Source organism: Cnephaeus nilssonii (genome assembly GCF_951640355.1).
Source record: "Cnephaeus nilssonii genome assembly, chromosome: 2".
Classification (NCBI taxonomy): domain Eukaryota; kingdom Metazoa; phylum Chordata; class Mammalia; order Chiroptera; family Vespertilionidae; genus Cnephaeus; species Cnephaeus nilssonii.
This window is the reverse complement of record NC_137073.1, coordinates 22,013,294-22,032,810: the sequence shown is the minus strand read 5'-3', so window position 1 is coordinate 22,032,810 and position 19,517 is coordinate 22,013,294. Positions and strand designations below refer to the sequence as shown.

At 48.7% G+C, this 19,517-nt stretch overlaps 1 protein-coding gene across 1 annotated transcript in view; it reads left to right on the top strand.

Annotated features, from left to right (window-relative positions):
• TVP23A (trans-golgi network vesicle protein 23 homolog A) overlaps positions 1 to 19,517 on the top strand; it is a gene marked incomplete at its 5' end in the record, with an annotated part of 30,157 nt that overhangs the window by 8,302 nt on the left and 2,338 nt on the right. The window contains 2 exon segments of the mRNA XM_079789519.1: positions 18,755 to 18,899; positions 19,408 to 19,497. Coding sequence (XP_079645645.1) covers positions 18,755 to 18,899; positions 19,408 to 19,497 — 235 coding nt within the window.

Here is a 19,517-nt window from a genome sequence, read left to right as displayed (position 1 = left end):
ATATACCTTCCTGCCTCTTCCCACACATAGCCTCCCCCATTATCAACATCTGCACCAGATGAAACATTTGCTACAATTGATGAATCTACATTGACACATCATAATCACCCAAAGCCCATAGTTTACATTAGGGTTCACCCTTGGTGGTGTGCATTCTATGAGTTTGGACAAATATAATGATATGCACCTACCATTACAGTATCATATAAACTATTTCCATTGTACCGCCCCCTCTCCCCCGAATCCTCTGTACTCCACTTGTTCACTACCCCCTCCAACCCCCGGCAACCACTGACCCACTGTCTCCTTCGTTTTGCCTTTTCCAGCATGCCATATATTTGGAATCATATAGTATACTAGAGGCTCAGTGCACGAAATTCATGCATGGGGGGGCCCTCAGCCCAGCCTGCACCCTCTCCAATCCAGAACCCCTTGGGGGATGTCCGACTGCCGGTTTATGCCTGATCCCGGGGATTGGACCTAAACCGGCAGTCGGACATCCCTCTCACAATCCTGGACCACTGGCTCCTAATCACTCACCTGCCTGCCTGCCTGGTTGCCCCTAACTGCCCCCCTCCGTGCCGGCCTGATCGCCCCTCACTGCCTCTACATGCCAGCCTGATTGCCCCTAACTGCCCCCCCCCTGCTGGCCCCGTCGCCCCTAACTGCCCCCCACTGCCAGCCAGGTCACCCCCAACTGCTCCCTCCCTGCCAGCCTGGTTGCCCCCAACTGCCCCCTCCCTGCCAGCCTGGTCACTCCTAACTGACCCCCTTGCCAGCCTGGTCACCCCTTACTGCCCCCCCTGCATGCCTGGTCACCCCAAACTTCCCCCTTCGCCAGCCTAGTCACCCCTCACTGCCCCCCCCCTGCTAGCCTAATTGCCCCCAACAGCCTCCCCTGCTGACCTGGTTGCCCCCAACTGCACCCCCCTCCCCCCGCCAGCCTGGTCGCCCCTAACTGTCCCTCCGCCAGCCTGGTCACCTCTTACTGTCCCTCCTACTGGCCTGGTTGCCCCCAACTGCCCCCCTCTGCCAGCCTGGTCGCCCCTAACTGCCCCCCCCGCCAGCCTGGTTGCCCCTCACGGCCCCCCCTGCTGGCCTGGTTGCCCCACGCAGCCTGCTGTTCAGTCATTTGGTCGTCCCTCACTAACCCCCTGCCATCCTGGTCGCCCATGCAGCCTGCTGTTCAGTCATTTGGTCGTCCCTCACTAACCCCCTGCCATCCTGGTTGCCCCATGCAGCCTGCTTGTTCAGTCATTTGGTCGTCCCTCACTAACCCCCCTGCCAGCCTGGTTGTAGGCAGCCATCTTGTGAGGGTGTGAGGGTTAATTTGCATATTACCTCTTTATTATATAGGATAGCCTTTGCATATTACCTCTTTATTATATAGGATAGGCTTCTTCCACTTAGTAGTATGCAATTCAATAATTTTTAAAAATCTGGACTTCTTTTGAGAAGCCATTAGAGTTGAGAGGGTGGGCTGAGTTGAGTTGTGGGGCCTGCCCCTTCTGGGTGAGCCCCAGCCCTCACCCACCCAGTTGACTCATTTACCAGCTCAGGTTGGCCCTGTAAGCACCTGAGTTTGCAGCCTCCCCACCCCACCCCACCTCTTAGGACAGTGAGGAGCAAATATTACTCCATCTATAGCATCTCTACACTTTCAAGGGGTGCGAGGGGCTTGGAGTTGGAATTCCTCTCTAATGCCATGGTTTTCTCCCCAGACCTCCAGAAGCTGTGGCCAGGGGAGGGAGGGGCCTGTCTGTGAGGGCCCGAACTCGGGGGTCAGGCTGTGCCTGGCCATTCGAGGCTACTTACCCTGAGCCCCCATGTTCCTGCTCATCCCCCAGTCTTTGTATACCCTTTGCTCTCTGCTGCCTAAATTTGTCCTTTAGATCTTAAAATGTCTTTAAAACTTTGTTTTTAATTACCATATAATCCACACACCATAAAAGTCACCCCTTTGAAGTGTATAACTCAGTGGTTTTTTAGTACATTCAAAAGGTTATGCAACCATCGTCACTGTCCAATTGCAGAACATTTTAATCACCCACTCCCGAAGAAATCCCATATCCTTTAGATCTTAATCCTCATCACTGCTAAGAAGCACCCCCTATCCTGAGCCATGTGCCCCTTCTCTCAGCCCCAGCAGCCCCGTGTCTGACTCCAGGCCCGATGACTGACTGTTGTGTCCACATCTTGGGTTTTCTTAAAATGTCAGTAACGACCAAGAACCGTGTAGGTGCCCTGCCTTACTCCCATACTGAAGGGTTGGCACCTGGAACAGTATGGACAGCTGGTGGGACGCTGCACCACCATTCTGATTGGACAGTGGCCATGCTGTGTGAGTTGTTGAAAATTCTGATGGTGACTCTTCTTACCCCATTAGTGACACTTTTCACACTGAGTTGAAATTGCCCGTTTGCTTCTCTGCCCCTTCCTCCTCCAGAGACTGGTGATGTCCGCGAGGGCAGGTCCATTTTGTTCACAGCACTTGGACCTAGCACAGTGCCTGGTTAAATATTAGGGTTTTTTTTAATGTGGTGCTGCTGCTTTACGCTCCATTTATTAAAATTGCATACTTCTAAAACGATTTTGAAAATCAACTGAAGACATCTATGTGTTGATTACAAATTCAGTCCTATATCCTTAGACAATGTCAACTACAGTTTCAATTGCAATGTTAGTCATTGTTTTGACTACCAGATTCATCTGCAAACAATAAGTTTGCGTGCACGGCAATTATAAAATGTTCTGCTTTCAGTGTTTTGGGAGTGTTGGTGGCTAATGGATCCACAGATGAAAGAACTGTAAAATACAGCAACAAAATATGTGAAGTTGGAAAATAATATTTTGAATCAATGTCCTTGTAAAGACTTAAAAAAAAACCCTCTTTTCTTTGAAATAATTTCAGACTTACCAGAAAATAGCAAGAATAGTACAAAGAACTGACAAGTGTTAACACTTTGGTGTATGTGAGTGTATGTTTTCTGAAGCATTTAAAAGTAAGTTGCACATACCATGCTTCCTGACCCCTAAATACTTCACTGTGTGTTACAAGAACAAGGCACTCTCTTATATAAGCAAAGTATGATGGAAACTGAGAAATATATCTAATCTAGAATTCATAGTCCAGTGTCTTTTCCCCCAGTTCAAGATCCAATCCAGGCTTGCCCATTGCAATTAGTCATTCTGGAACAGTTATCAGCCTTTCTTCTTTATCTTTCACGACATGAACAGCTCTGAAGAGTGGTGGCCAGCTATTTTGAGGCATGTATCTGAAGTTGGGTCTGTCTGATGTTTCTCATGGTTGGATCCAAGTCATGATTTTGGGAAGAAACACTGTAGAAATGATGTTCTGTTCTAAAAGAACATGTGTTTTCCAGATCTGTCACTCTGTCACTCTAAAGGTAGCCCAGGAATGGCACTTTTTTTTTTTGCCCTCCACTACTTCTTATCTGCATCTCAGCCCCCAGGTTTTGGTCTATTTTATTTATTTGAGAGAGAGAGAGAGAGAGAGAGAGAGAGAGAGAGAGAGAGAGAGGAAGGGAGAGGGAGAGAAACACCGATGTGAGAGTGAAACATTGTTCACCTGCCTCTTGCACACCCCCTACTGGGGATCGAGCCTGAAACCTGGGCATATGCCCTGACCAGGAATCAAACAGCAACCTTTTGATGTATGGGATGTCACTTAACCAACTGAGCTGGATTTTGGTCTTTGGTTCTCTTTACCACCCAAAGAATCCACGACTCCTTAAAGAGGAGTCAGTTCCAAGTTTTGGGGCAGAAACCAGTCGGCTGGATTTGGAACATCATTTTGTTATCAGAAAGCACATTTATTTCTTAAAATGTCACAGACTGTTATGAAGAATGAAGACAGCAGTTTAATGGGACCCCACAGGCCAGGCTGTGGTAATGATCAGTATTTGCTGAATGAATTAATATGAGTTCACTCAGTTCTCCCATTAAATAATTTATAAGTTGGGCTCTTTGTTCCTAAGGTGCTATCGTTTTAAAGTGCCCTGGTTCAGTTATAGTTTTGGGAGGTAGAAAATAAATACCTTAATAATATTTGCAACCATTAGTGGATGTATCCTGATTCCCAAAATATTAAAATGGTTTAAAAAAAAAAGAAATAAATGCAATTTAAGGCAGGATTCTCTCCACTTTGCAAATGAGGAAACGGAAGCTCCCAAGAGCCAAGTAATAGATCCAAGCCCACACGAGAGCTAATATTCGATGCCTTTAAATCCTGCCCACTTTCTAGCAGAATCTAGCAGCTCTTCAGAAACAAAAGCACATAAATGGGTGAATTCTACTTTTTACTTCCAGTGCAAACAAACAGCACCCTACTCACAACAAGGGTGAAAACAAGCAGGAATCCAGGTTCCTTACCTCCTTCAGCCTCTCCAGGTTGTCACCTGCTCTGCACACCTTCCTGCCAGCTGACTTCCTCCCCGGCCTTCTGGAAAGTCAGTCCTTGGCTGCTCTGCTCTCTTTCTCTCCCTCAGTTAGTAACTCCAAGTCTCCTGTGTAAAAGAGGTGAGTGTAACCGCAGCTGGCCTCATGCTCTCCTCCCACCGCAGCTGTCTTTAAGTAAGCCTGGGATTCTTCATTTTACCACCCTGATTCTTAGAGGAACCCAATCTCCTTGTCCTTCTTGCCCTTGGGAATCACCTGACAAAACAGAACGTGGGTTTTACATAGTTCAAAGTCTTCAGCATTAGAGCCTGTAGTAGTTAGCTACTGCTGCATAACAAATTACCCCCAAACTTAAAAAGGTAATAAGTATTTCTTACCTCACACTAAGCCTAATGGTCAGGGTCTGGGAGCAGCTGGGCTGGGTGGTTCTAGTGTGTTCTTCCATCAGGGAGCTCCTAATGCCTGGGTGTTCTCAGCTGCTACTCTTTAACATTGGGGGGTGCATCATGGGGGCATTCTAATTCTATCATTCTGTCTTCATTAGTGAGCCAAAGAAATCTAGAAAGAGAAACCCTCCTTCTTCAAATATATAGTCATTACAAGACATACTTTATAGAAAAATAACATAATAGATACTTGATTCTTATCCTTCCTTTTTGTTCAAGTAATGAGATCATTCCCCAACATCCCCTACAGCTGACCACTGAGGGTTTAGTTTAAGAATCACATGACTGGCTGGCCAGCCTGGCTCAGTGGTTGAGGTCATGGTTTGATTCCTGGTCAGGACATATGCCGGGGTCGCTGGCTCGACCCCCAGGGTGGGGTGTGCAGGAAGCAGCCAATCAATGATTCTCTCTCACCATTGATGTTTCTCTCTCTCTCCCTTCCTCTCTGAAATCAAGATATTTAAAAAAGAATCACATGACTCATGGATAAGACAGTCTTATTGCTGCTTAAATTGTCGAACCTCTGGCCAGTGGGAGCGCCTTCCTGTGGGCTTCTGAGTCTTTCTGACCCGACTCTGGTGTCTCTGGCAGCTTCCTTGCTACCTGGGGTGTGTCGAGGGCCCAGCCTCCTCGTATGCATTTCTCCACCTGTCCCTGGAATCGCCTTTTCTCCAAGGAACCCTGGCTCCTTTGGAGAATGGAGTTTAGAAGCCCCAGCCGGGGCTCATCGCCTGTGTCAGCCCTCAGGCTGTAGGGCTAGGAAGTGCATCAAGCAGGGCCACTAAAGCAGCTGTGAGCCATACTTTTCTGCGACCCAGAAAAGATGACCCTTCCTCAGGGAGTCGGTTCCTCCAGAACGGGCAGCTGGCCGGCAGCGCATGCGCCTGATGCCAGCAGCACATCACCTGAGTAAGCGCCTCTGCGCCAACCCTCGGCAGTTCACTGCACTCTCCCAGCTCCCGGTCCTCTGCAGAGCAGCTCTCCGTCCCCCTCTTAGCTCACTTCCTTTCTTTGGGTGCCTTTGTCCCAAGGCAGGTGTTATAGGTTGACAGGTTCTGGTGCTGATTCTGCTATCAGAGCAGCCACTAGTCTGTACTTCCTGTGGACTAGAAAAGATGTCCCTTCCCCAGGGTCATCTTCCCCCAAAAGGTATGTCCAAGTCCTAGCCTCAGTATCTTGAAATGTGACCTTACTTGGAACAGGGTCTTGGCAGATGTAATTAGTTAAGATGAGGTCATACTGCAGTAGGGTGGGCCCCTAATCCAATATGGCTGGCATCCTTATGAAAAGACAGCCGTGTGAAGACAGGCGGGTGGAGAAGGCCATTTGACAATGGCGGCAGAGATCGGAATGATGTGGCTACAAGCTGTGAACTGCAAGGGTGCCAGCTGTCATCGGAAGGCAGGAGGGAGGCCTGGGACAGAGGGTCCCTCACAGCCCGTAGAAGGAACCAACCCTACTGACAAGTCATTTTGGACTGCTGGCCTCCAGACTGTGAGAGAAAGTTCTGTTGTTTTAAGTCACCTAGTTTGTGGTGCTTTGTTACTGCTGCCTGGGAAACTCACACAGCCTGCGACAGCTTCCCTCTCTCCCCTGAGGTTGGTCTCTGGACCAGCAGCACTGGCATCTCCTGGGGACTCATTAAAATGCAGACGCTCAGCCCCCTCCCCACCCACCAAGCTCCAGAATCAGAAGCTTCCTTTCAACTAGACTCAAGCATGTCAAATTCGGCGAGTTTGACATGCTTGAACCAGGTGATTCCCACGTGGAGCACTGCCTTACACAAAAGGAGGGTGGTGGGATGGTCACGCCCATTAATTAGCTGGTACTAACGGAACCCTTGCTGCCCACCAGGCAGTGTCCTAAGCCCTTTTGCATGCACTCCCATTCTCATGTAATCTTCCCAGCAGGCACATGCCAGCGGTACTGTCACCAGTGTATATGGCCGCGCAGGCATGCACTGCATGACTCCAGGGAACATGACGGTGATTGAAAGGCACCCCCTGTGCACTGCAGTACCTCTGGCTCTTACCCCATTTGCGGATGAGGAAACTGGAACACACACATGATAGATCCTCCCTTCCCCCAACTGGTGGGCGGAGTATGTCATAACCTGCACCTGCGGCCTGGACATTCCTGAGCACCTAACCAGGCACCTTATATGGACTGTACATTGAACCACCAATCAGCACCTGCCAAGTACCCTAAGCTCTTGATTCCTAAGTACCTAAGTGCCTAATCATGTGCCTTATACGAAACCACCAATCAGCGCATGCCGAGGACCCTAAGCCCCATCCCTTCCCATTCCTCCCCTCAAAAGGCGTGTTCCCCTCTGCACGTGTTGCTGTTCTCCCCTTGCGGGACAGCCTGGCAGGGTCCTTCTCCTCTAATAAAGCCTGTAGTCCTGGTTTTCGCCCTGTCTCATCTTTAACACACAGAGGTTAAGTCACTTGCCCAAGTCACACAGGTCCTCAGTGACACCCCCGCCCCCCAACCTCACCCCTGCTCTGCTGCCTTCTTTCTAAAGGGGAGCTAGTGAAGGCAGTGTCTCTTGTTCCCCCCTTTCTTTTCTCTCTTAAAATGTGGTAAAATACACACAATGTAAAGCCGACCATTTTAACCTTTTTAAAGTGCACAACTCCAGTGGCACTTAATACATCCACAAAGTTGTGCAACCATTACCATCAGTCAGTTCCAGAACATGTTCATCTTCCCAAAAGGGAAACCCCATGGCCATTAGACAATCAGTTCCTACTCTCCCCTCACCCTTCCCCCCAGCCCTGGCAACCACTAATCACTTCCTGTCTTTATGGATTTGTCTATTCTGGATATTTCATATGAATGGAATACTATAGGATGTGACCTTTTGTGTCTGGCTTTGTTCACTTAGAAGAATGTTTTCAAGCTTCCTTCATGTTGTAGCATGTACTCATTGCTTTTTCTTTTCCATAGTTTTAAAATCGTGGTTAAATATGCATAACATCAAATGTACCATTTTAACCATTTTCAAGTATACTGTTCAGTGTCATTAAATACGTTCACACTGTGGTGTAACCATCACCACCATCCATCTCCAGAACTTTTTTGATCACCCCAAACTGAAACCCTGTACAGCCAAACCTTAGTTCCCAAACGTCTCCCATCTGGACCAAATTCAGTTCTTGGCCAAGTTGTTCGGGAAGGTGAGAGGGGGCGGGCGCCGGGAATGTCTCAGTTGTGTAACAAAACTTCAGTCATTGACCTGACAAAGCATTTCTCTGGCCACAAACAAAGGGGAGAGAATTCAGTCAGTTTACCACTAAACCTTGAATTGTTAACATCTCAAGAAATTGTGCTGTGAATATTTTTCTTTTGTTGCTGGCAAAATGGACAATTAGCACAATTTTAAAACATAAAGAGGCCATCAAGAGTGCTAATGTTGCCTCGAGGTGTAGATCAGTGGTTGAGGGTCAACCCATGAACCAGGAGGTCAAGGTTCGATTCTGGTCAGGGCACATGCCCAGGTTGCAGGCTGGATCCCCAGAAGAGGGCATGCAGGAAGCAGCTAATCAGTGATTCTCTCTCATCATTGATGTTTCTTTCCCTCTCCCTTCCTCTCTCTAAAATTCAACACTAATGTTGCTAAGGTGTTGAAAGAAACAATGACCATGGGCAGTTGAAGAGGTAGAAGAACTGTTGTTGATTTGGATAAACAAAAAGCAGTTAGCCAGTGATGGCATTTCAGAGGCAATGGCATGTGAAAAGGCAAAGATGCTGTATACTGACTTCCTGAAAGGGACCCCTGGACCGAGTGCTGAAAGTGATTGCTTTAAGGCTAGTAGAGGTGGGTCCATAAATTTAAGAAAAGGAGTGTTTGTTTGTAGATTAAATAGTACATTAGACATGTACTATATAAGAAAGGTTAAAACAGGGAATCATTTGGGGGTCTAGAACAAGCATGTCAAACTCAAGGGCTAACACAGGCCAAATAAACGAGGCATGTGGCCCGTGGGCCGTGAGTTTGACATGCTTGGTCTAGAACGAATTAATTCAATTTACATGGCTTCTAATGGAAAAAATGATTCAGTTTTCGAACAAATCACTTCTTGCACAGCCTTCTGGAATGAATTAAGTTCTAGAACCAAAGTTCCACTGTATTACCTTAACTCCCTATTCCCTCCACCCTCCCAGCCCCTTGTAGCCTCTATTCCACGTCCTGCCTCTATAAATTTGCCTATTCTAGGTACCTAAGTGGAGTCATACAATATCTGAGCTTTGGGTTGGGCTTCTTTTCCTTACCCTAATGTTTCCAAGGTTCATCCACATTGTAGCAGGTATCAGTGTTTCATTCCTTTTTATGGTTGAACTAGAGGCCCGGTGCATGTATATGGGTGCGGTCCCTAGGCCTGGCTGGTGATCGAAGTGTGAGCTTCTGGCGTGGAAGGGCAGGTCCCAGCTGACCTCTGGGCGCTGGGCAGCACCTGGGCCCCCCTCCACCTGAGTCACTGGGCCCCTGCCCAGCTCCCTCAGCGCCTGGGAGCCAGGCAGCGCCCCCCCACCCCACCACTGGTCTCCATCTGCAGGGCAATGGGGCCTTGCTCGCACCTGCCTTGGCCTGGTGCCACCTGCTCCACTATCCTGCTGCGGTCCCGCTCTCATTGGGGCCCATGGGCCGTAGGCACTGCCACCCACTGCCAGCGCCGAGTCGCTGACACCCGCCATGTTCCGCGCCACCCCCTAGTGGTCAGCACACGTCATAGGGAGCGGTCGAACTCCCGGTCAAAGGGACAATTTGCATATTAGGCTTTTATTATCTATACATATAAAGAGGTAATATGCTAATTTGTCCATTACAGTGTCCCAGTCACGACCAGTCTGTGGGCGGAGACAGGGGCGGGGACTTCCACCCCCAGCGCTAACGTCAGGCTACCTGCGTGCGTCCCCACCCAGTGCTGAGGTGAAGCTGCCTGCCTGCATCCCCTGCTAGGGACATGACACTGCCTGCGTGCGTCCCCGTTCAGCGCTGACATGACGCTGTGGGGGGAGGGCTAGGCTTGATGGGGGACCTCAGGCTGCACCCCTCACCCAGCGGGCTTGACAGGGAACCTCAGGCCGCTCCACCCCAGCTCTAGGCCGGGACACCTCAGGCTGCGCACCCTGCCCCACGGGGCTTGACAGGGGACCTCAGGCCATGCCCCCCACCCCTGGACCAGGCCAGGAGACCTCAGACCGCGCCCCCCCCCCCCCGGCCCCAGTACTGGGCCAGGGGACCTCAGGCTGCATCCCCCGCCTGGCAGGGCTTGATAGGGGACCTCAGGCCACGCCCCCACCCCAGCACCGGGCCGGGAGACCTCATGCTGCGCCACTTGCCCCAGTGCTGGGCCAGGGGACCTCAGGCCACGTCCCCCGCCCAGCAGGGCTTTACAGGGGACCTGAGACTGTGCCCCCAAACCCAGCGCCGGGCCGGGGGACCTGAGGCTGCACCCCCTGCCCGGAGGGGCTTGATGGGGGTGGGGCTGGCCGGGTCTGGGTCTCACCCAATGGGGGTGGGGCCGGCTGGGTCTGGGTTTCCTGCATTTTTTTTAATTTTATTTTTTAAATATATTTTTATTGATTTCAGAGAGAAAGGGAGAGGGAGAGAGAGATAGAAACATCAATGTTGAGAGAGAATCATTGATTGGCTGCCCTCTGCACGCCCCACACTGGGGATTGAGCCTACAACCCAGGCATGTGCCCTTGACCGGAATCGAACCTGGGACCCTTCAGTCCGCAGGCCCACGCTCTATCCACTGAGCCAAACCAGCTAGGGCGTTTCCTGCATTTTTAAAGTGCGTGCAGGTGGTGGGCGGGGACTTGACTCTAGGTCCCGCGGCGTGCCCCAGACTCTGACAGGAGGGAGATTTTATATACATTTTACTAATTTTCTTTCATCTCTGACACTTCTATTATAGAGAAAGGGCAAATAGCAATATTAAAATATTTCCTCTAATTAATTCCCTTTTAATGTGCACGGATTTCGTGCACCGGGCCACTAGTATAGGATAATATTCCATCGTATGGATGTGCTACATTTTGTTCATCCACTCACCTGTGGATGGACATTTGGGCTGTTTCCACCTTTTGGTGACTGTAAATAGTACTACTCTGATCATGTACTCAAAACCTCTGGGTCTTTAGCTAAGGAATCTGATCCCTGAGTCCAGCAGCAGCAGGAAGGTGTGGCCTGGGTGGGGATCACCAGGTTCTCTGGGCAGAGGGGAGAGGGTTCCACACAGGGCCCAGCCTGGGCCATGTGGCCAGGGGCCCATGGACTTGTCCCTGGGGTTCACTTTCATTTTGTAGCCTGAGCATATTCAGCCTCTAAGGTTGGGAAGTCTCTTTAAAAAAAATAAAGAACAGAAACAAGAGGGAATACGGTGGTGACCAGAGGGAAGTCTGTTCTTTTACTCATTTCCACACTCAAACCTCTGTTGTGCTGACCTTTGAATCAAAGCTGTGAGGACTTAGCAATCAGCATAGACTCAGATATCCCAACAGTCTGAAAACTTGGCAGTCTCCGGCTCAGATGTCGGGGAGGAGGAGGATGTGCTGTTGTTTGAAGCCGGAAGCCAGGGTCTGAAGGATGATGGTGCTAGCATTGCTGTGGAGCATTCTAGAGAAGAAAAGTCAGATTCCACCGAGGTGCTTCATCCTTGGAGCATGGGGTTTCTGAAGGCTTGCAGGGTTCTCTGCCTTTTCAGGCATGGGATCCTTCCGTCCCTTTCTGCTTTGTTCCTGGAACTGGTTTATCTTGAAAAGGGAACCGAGGAAGGCTCATCAATTGTAATGAGCATAGGAATCACCTAGGGCAGTGATGGCGAACCTATGACACGCGTGTCAGCACTGACACGCGTAGCCATTTCTGATGACACGTGGCCGCTGAGGCGGCCGCATGCCGAGGATGAAACATTTGCTGCTCCTGAGGATGAAACATTTGCGAAATAATGTTTTTTCCTCAAAGTGACACACTACCCGAGTTATGCTCAGTTTTTTGGCGAAGTTTGACACACCAAGCTCAAAAGGTTGCCCATCACTGACCTAGGGTCTTGTTAAAATGAAGATTTGGGCTCAGGAGGTCTGGGGTGGGGCTGCAGGTCCTGCATTCCTAACAAGCTCCAGGGCACGCAGGAGCTGGCAGATGGAGAATGGCTGAAGGAGGCAGATGTCATCCTAGCTGTCTTCCTCTCACACTGGAGGTCCCCTTCTGCCCACATCTCCATGATGGCATACTGCTGCTAGCAGAAGAGCCACCTGACTCCAGGTGGGTGTCAGGGCTGAAGAAATAAATAGTAGCACCCTCGTCACTTCTAACAATGGGAAAAAGCATGTCTGACATCACTGGTCAAGGCTTTTTCGTATTTTCTTCTATTCTCAAAAATCTTGACTGTTAATGAGTCAAACAGGGAGATTACTATTAGCCACAACCACCCTCTGGTCTGGCATCCTGGGTATTTTATCTCCTGGAAGCCTCAGACATCTGAGGTAAATGGTCTCCCATTTGATAGGTGAGTAAACGGAGGCTCTGAGTTTAGTAGCTTGTCCAGGGTGGTACATAGCAAAGATGGGGCTCAAATGTGGATTTAGCCTCCCTGGACTTCACTGTACCCACTGTCCAGGTGGGGGGACTGGGGTGGGGGTGGGGGGCAAGTAGGCATTTGTACTCCATATAGCAGTGGCCCTTTTTTTGCAGAGGGACCAGTAAGTGCAGAAGAAAGGACCTCCTTTCTGGAATTTTCCTCATGCATTCAACCGTAATGGCTAATTACTCAATTGGAGAATTTTAGGTCTGGATTTTTTTTTTTTTTTTTTTACCACACATAGCCCCCAGAATATCAACCCGTGGGCTTGGTTTATTCTGAAAGGTGTTTGGCCTCAATGCAAAGTTGAGGCTGCCTTGATGATTTATTTTTCTACTTTTTAATTCAAATTTACATAAAAGTACAGAGAACAATGACGTGGTGTTCCAGTTGCCCGGGTTCAGTCGTGATCAGCACATGGCCATCCTGTTTCATCTTCACCTACCCACTCCCGCCCCGAATTACTCTGAAGCAGATGCTAAATGTCATCGCAGATGCTCTTTTTGTGGTGGCAAAGTAAACCCCAGACCTTTGCCGCAGGGAAAAGCAGAAAGCTTTCCAGAGTGTCTGAAAGATGATGAAGAATTTAAAATAGGATGTTGGGTGAGGAATGCAAGCCAGAGACAGTCTTAAAAATCAGAGTCCAGTTTTCGAATTGAGTCCAGTTTACTTATCCGTTTAACAAATTAAATCAAAGGCAAATTTTAAAGATACTGTTAGATCACTGCTAATCTAACCAGCCGGCCTCCCCCCGCCCGCCCCCCTGTCCCCCCGCCTTCCCCAAATCAATCGTGACTTAGAAGTTTGTGGGAAAGGGGTATGTGTCTATGGGACATCATCTTCCCCGATTTACACCACGTACTGCCTAGACAGAATACCCCTCCCTGACCCATATCCATTTTAGAGTGGTTTTAGGTTTATAGAAAAATTGAGCAAAAATACAGTTCCCACAAGCCCCTCCCCACCCCAAATTTCCCTTTATGAACATCTTGCATTAGTGTCATAATTTGTTACAATTGATGAACCCATATATTATTACTAACTAACGTCCATAGTTTACATCAGGGTTCACGCTCTGCGTGTACAAATGTATAATGACATGTGTCCACCATTACAGTATCATACAGACTAGTTTCATTGCCCCCCAAATCCTCTGTGTCCCACCTAGTCAACCTCCCTCCCCCAACCCCTGGCAAGCACTGACCTTTTTACTATCTCCGTAGTTTAGTCTTTTCCAGAATGTCATATAGCTGGAATCAAACAGTGTGTAGTCTTTCCAACTGGCTTCCTTAGCTTAGTCATATGCACTTAGGGCTCCTCCATGACTTCTCATGGCTTGATGGCTCATTTCTCTTTAGTGCTGAGTAATAGTCCTTTGTGTAGATGTGCCACAGTTTATCCATTCACCTACTAAAGGACATCTTAGCTGCTTCCTATTTTGGACAATTATGAATAAAGGTGCTAATAAATATCTGTGTGCAGACGTACATTTTCACCTTCTGGGTAAATCCTGAGGAGTGCATTTGCTGGATTGTATCACACGTAGAATTTTTAGTGTGACTTGCACATGTTTTTCCTTGGTCAGTGGCTTCAATCAGAAACATTTTTTTTATGAGGTGTAGTGTTCATATAGTCAAGTACACGAATCTTAAGCATACGGTTTGATGAATTTGTACACGGTGTACACACACGATCAAGATGTGGACCATCTCAGCACCCAGAAGGCTCCTTGCGCACCTTCCCCGTCACCACCCCTCAACCGTCCAGAAACAGCTACTCTCCCAGCATAATCGCTGGTTCTGCTGGCCAGTCAGCTCCCACGCTGCCACTATTGAAAGCAGATTTTTTAGGGGAAAAGTGGCCGTTGGTAGCCGTTTGTTTCCTTTTTGGTTTGTTGTGAGTGGAGCCTGATTTCATCACCAAATTGTTCCTGCTGGTCTGGACCAGGGGTTGGCACACTTTCTGGGTAAATATTTTAGCTTTGCAGGCCAGCGAATGAGTGAGCATGACTGCGTTCCAATAAAACTTTAGTTACAGAGATGGGAAGTGAGCCTGATGTGGCGCTGGGCCTGCGTTTGCGAACCAGGGTAGAGCGGAGCTTTCAAAGCTTTGTGAAGTCAGCCCAGGCCCCTCTCAGCCGGCACCCGCGTGTCGGGACAGGCGCCGTGCACATTTGCAGGCCCCTCGGGAGACTTTCATGCACTTTCCAGGTTGAGAAATCTCAGTGTTTCCTTCTAAGGAGGAAGATAATAGGAGTTCTGGGACCAAGAACTCCACAAATAGGTTTAAATGTAAACAAAAGCCCATTGAGCCTCTTCCCACCTTAACACTTTGATGAAGGTCTCATTTCCCCTTTCACCACCTGTCATTCTTCCCGCCTCCTCTGCTGAGAGAACAGGCTTCGACGGGCCAGGTGGACCCAGTGGAAAACTCTCCGTATTAAAGTTGAGGAATGAAGGTGGTTCTTCAGCAAAAGCAACGTGGCAGGGGAATATGGAATCTGGAGTCTTGGGGGAATCCTGAGATGAAAAGTGCCCCGGGGAATGAGAGGGGGAAAGTTGTGGTCAGAGGGGGAATTTTGCAGTGTGGCTCCTCGAGGTGGAACAGTTTCGAGTGACTCCGGGGGCTGAGGTGACAACAGCTGCTTGCAGTTACGAAGCACGGCCTGTGTTTCTAGCACTTCATACTCGCCGGCTTCACTTGATCTGTTCAGGATCCTAGGAAGTGGCTGCTGCTGGCACTCCCATTGTACAGAAGCAGAGACTGAGGCTGAGGGGTTACGTAGTTTAGGGAGGACCATGGAGCGACTCTGAGGTAGGAGCCAGGACTGGAACCCTGCCAGTTGGGCACCTCTCAAGGGACGGCCAGGTGGGTGCCTGGGAGGGTGGAACTGGAAGCCAGTGGCATTGAGAGGTGGAGGTGCTGTCGGTGTGTGTGCTTGCCCTGCAGCTGCGGAGGTGGCAGGAGAGAATGCTGGCAGGATGGAGGACCCCATGGCAGGGAAGAATGGACAGGCTTAAGCCATAGCCTTCAAAACTCTCAAAACTAGCCAAAACCGGTTTGGCTCAGTGGATAGAGCGTCGGCCTGCGGACTCAAGGGTCCCGGGTTCGATTCCGGTCAAAGGGCATGTACCTTGGTTTCGGGCACATCCCCAGTAGGGGTTGTGCAGGAGGCAGCTGATCGATGTTTCTCTCTCATCGATGTTTCTAGCTCTCTATCCCTCTCTCTTCCTCTCTGTAAAAAATCAATAAAATATATTAAAAAATATTAAAAAAAAAAAACTCTCAAAACTAGAAAACTGGTCTGCGGCCACATTAGTGCTAGCTGGGGGCAAAGGCTGGGCAAATTCCAGAGAGAGACTTGCATCAGGCTTTGGAGGGTTGTGCAGAGAGCAACCTGCATAAGAAAAGATTAAAGCAATATTTGAAAATGCAACAGGCATCATTTTCTACTTGCTTTGGGCATTGTGCGAATAATAATAATTTGATTGAATGACAATAATAATACTTCCCAACTAAGCAGAACTTTCCAACAATTGGAATTTTTTGTGTGTTTTATTTCAGGAAACCACAGCCTAAAAAGAAAGAAAAAGAAGTGGTGGGCAGGGGATTTATTCAAATACACCAACTTCCAGGTTTTACTGCACACTTGGGTCTCTCTCACATCTTTTAAGTCTGTATGTGTCCTACAAAGAGGACAGATGTCCCAGTGGGCCTTAAAGGACTCGATCACAAGTTTCAACACAACCAATATTTGCTGAGAATTTTAAAAGTCATGTACTGTTGGGGATATAAAAGTATCCAAAACATGGTTTCTGCCTTCGAAGAACTTTCCAATATGGTGAGATGATTCATTTATCTTCAGTGTGAGGGGAAAATTGTATAGAGACAGTTTATTGAAAATCCTCAATATGATTTAAGGCAAAAAAGGGTTTAAGAAATTCCCAAAAGTCTTGTCTTCTGGAACAGTCCATATTTGGAAGTTCTGTGTGATCATGTCTAATTCTTTTTAATTTATTTTTTCAATCGTCACCTGGGATGTTTTTTTTATTTGAGAGAAACATCAATGGGTTGCCTCCCATATGTGGCCCGTCCAGGGATCAAACCCGAAACCTAGGTATGTGCACTGACTGGGAATCAAACCCATGACCTTTTGGTGTATGGGATGATGCTTCAACCGACTGAACCACCCTGGCCAGGGCATCACATCTAATTCTTAAGTGCGAGGTACTCTATCCAGGCCGGCCTTTCACCAGGCTGCCAGGAGAGCTCAGTGTCTGAAAGGCACCGATGAGAAACGTTCTGGCGCACAGCTGGTGTTTGGGCATGGTCCCCTGCTTCCTCTGGAACTTCCTTTGGAACATCAGGAGTACATGCAGAAGTCATAAATTCTGCTTCTGAATCTTAGTCCACGTTCCCTTGGGAGTTTGAAACCACACCATCCTATAGGAGCCCCTAGTTGACTTATTCTGACCCTGCTTCTTTTTGGGAAGTCCCTTGCAGGTGTGCTGGCTGCCTCTTTGTCGTCCCAGATGTTGCAAGCTGGCAGCTGGCGGGCCAGGGTGATACACAGCCTGCATTATTTTATTAACAGAATTAGTAGCCATCACTTAAAATCCTATTTGCCATCCAAGTCTGGATTTCTAGCTTCTTGTGAAATGTTGAATCTGGCAGTACAAGGGCAGATGTGCAGAGTACAGTCCCCTGCCCTGGAGGGAGGCCTACCCCCCACCTCCCTAGCAATGGGTGGCGCTTTCATTGCCATCATCACTGGCCCTGCCCTGTTGCTTTCTTGATCTGGATTGAGTGTTTTTCTCTACCTGAGCTCTATCAAAAGTGGATTCCTAAAGAAAGAAATAGAAAGCCATGAGTGTCTTCTCTTCTGCCTGGCCCATGTCACCACGGCTGTCGCCTGCCTGACCCCTACAGTTGTTGGTTATCTACCTGCTCCGACAAATGGGTGTCCCTCGTTATTGATTACCCTCAGGTCTCTCATCTTCCAGATTAATTTTTTTAAAATATATATTTTTATTGATTTCAGAGATGAAAGAAGAGAGAAAGATAGAAACATCCATGATGAGAATCATGGATCGGCTGCCTCCTGCAAGTCCCCCACTGGGGATCAAGCCCACAACCCAGGCATGTGCCCTTGACCGGAATCGAACCTGGGACCTTTCAGTTCGCAGGCTGTCGCTCTATCCACTGAGCCAAACCAGCTAGGGCATTTTTTTTTTTAAAGCATTTTGCCGAGAACCAATTCCAGCATGTAACAATTACAAGAGTTTCACCAAAAGGTTGGTGAAGCTTGGGGAGCTCAACAGGGTTGAGTCAAAAGTAGTTTACCTGTTGGAAACGGTAAACAGCACTTCCCCCAAACCTGAATAGGATTGTTAACTGCCAAGACAGCTCAGGGCATTTTACTGCCTCCTGTTGGCCAAACACCTGAACAGCTGTAGGCTATTCCCCAAACTGACAATGCTTCTGTACCCTTTGCTACCTTACCCTTTCAAGTGTGTATTTCCACCTTGCCTTGGGACAAATTGTGTTATAATAAATAGCACGGGGTCCTAGACAAGGAGAGTCTTTAGCTCCCTTTAGCTGAAGCTCCTCTGACCCCCAATGCCTTTCAAAATTATTTTTCGTCCTTGGACTCTTTAATCATCTACGTGCAGCCCCTTTCTCCAGAATGCTGAACCCTTTGTAAGGCTGGGAAAAGAACCCCAACAGCATCTGGTGTAGGATGAGCACATTCCCCTTGGCTCTGTGTCTTCTTTTGTGCCTAGGGGCTCAGTGAACAAAACCCATCTCCCCCTAGACTCCAGTTCATCATTTAAGTCCCACTCATCATGAGCAATCACGAGTTAGACCTGTCGTTGGCGCGTCATTCTCATTTCCCTCTATCCAGGAACATGTATTCCCCGATGACTCGAGACAGCACCCATGAGCTGCACGTGGACCCACTGCTCCACGACTGGGTGATAACCCAACCTTTGCTTTAGGGAACTAGTCCCTGTTGCTGCGAGGTGGGAAGGCAGTGAGTGACCATGGTCAATTTCACTTCAAAGGTGACCCAGTTTCAAAGAGGGCAAGCGATGTTTGTTATCAAATGAGGGGAAAGTACGGGATTCTTCAGGAGGGGAAAAATCGTGTACAATGCTGACTGTGGCGGGCCTTCTAATTTAGTGCTGGACGCCCTTGGAGCTGCAGCCTGGCTGGGTTTGGTGTGAAATGTGCCAGGGAGAGCGTGGGAAGTCAGACACCATGGAGTGAGGGGCCTCCTGGGTTCTTTCCTAGGCACCCCTTGGCCACCTTCTTCCACCTGTTTTTCCGAGTGAGCGCCATTGTCACTTACGTGGGCTGCGACTGGTTCAGCAGGAGCTTTGTGGGCTGCTTCGTCACCGTGCTCCTCCTCCTCTCCTTCGACTTCTGGTCTGTGAAGGTGAGTCCCCCTCTGATGCCGCTGCTCCCGCTGCTCCCGGAACACGTGGGCTGCTCCCGGATGGTGACTGTCCTGATGCAGGTGGCCGATTTTGACTGGAACTGCTGATACATTCTTAGGAATATGGAGCCAGAGTCACTTAAAATTAGAGGGGAAAATACATTGTTTAGTGTTGGGTAAATGGCTTCAGGATATCAACTGTTGCAAATATGTGCCATGTGAGATGACAACTCCATATGGCTTTGATTTTTATTAAAGTTTACATATAATATACAGAGATTTGAATGTCCTACCTACTGTGGATATATATATTTGGGGATTCTGTCACTTTTTAAGGTAAGCTTAATTAAAAATTAGAAGCCTCGAAAACTGAGAAACCACCGCAGTCCAGTTCCCCTCCTCTCTGCTCCCAGTACAAGTTTAACTTTTGTTTTATTCGCCAACAAACAGGTGACGCCCTGCCTTTTGCCCAAGGTGCGCTGAGCGTCATTTTGTCCCTTTTCCTCAGAACGTAACTGGGAGGCTCATGGTGGGCCTCCGCTGGTGGAACCAGGTCGATGAAGATGGGAAAAGCCACTGGATTTTTGAAGCCAGAAAGGTATTCTCCATGACGAGGCG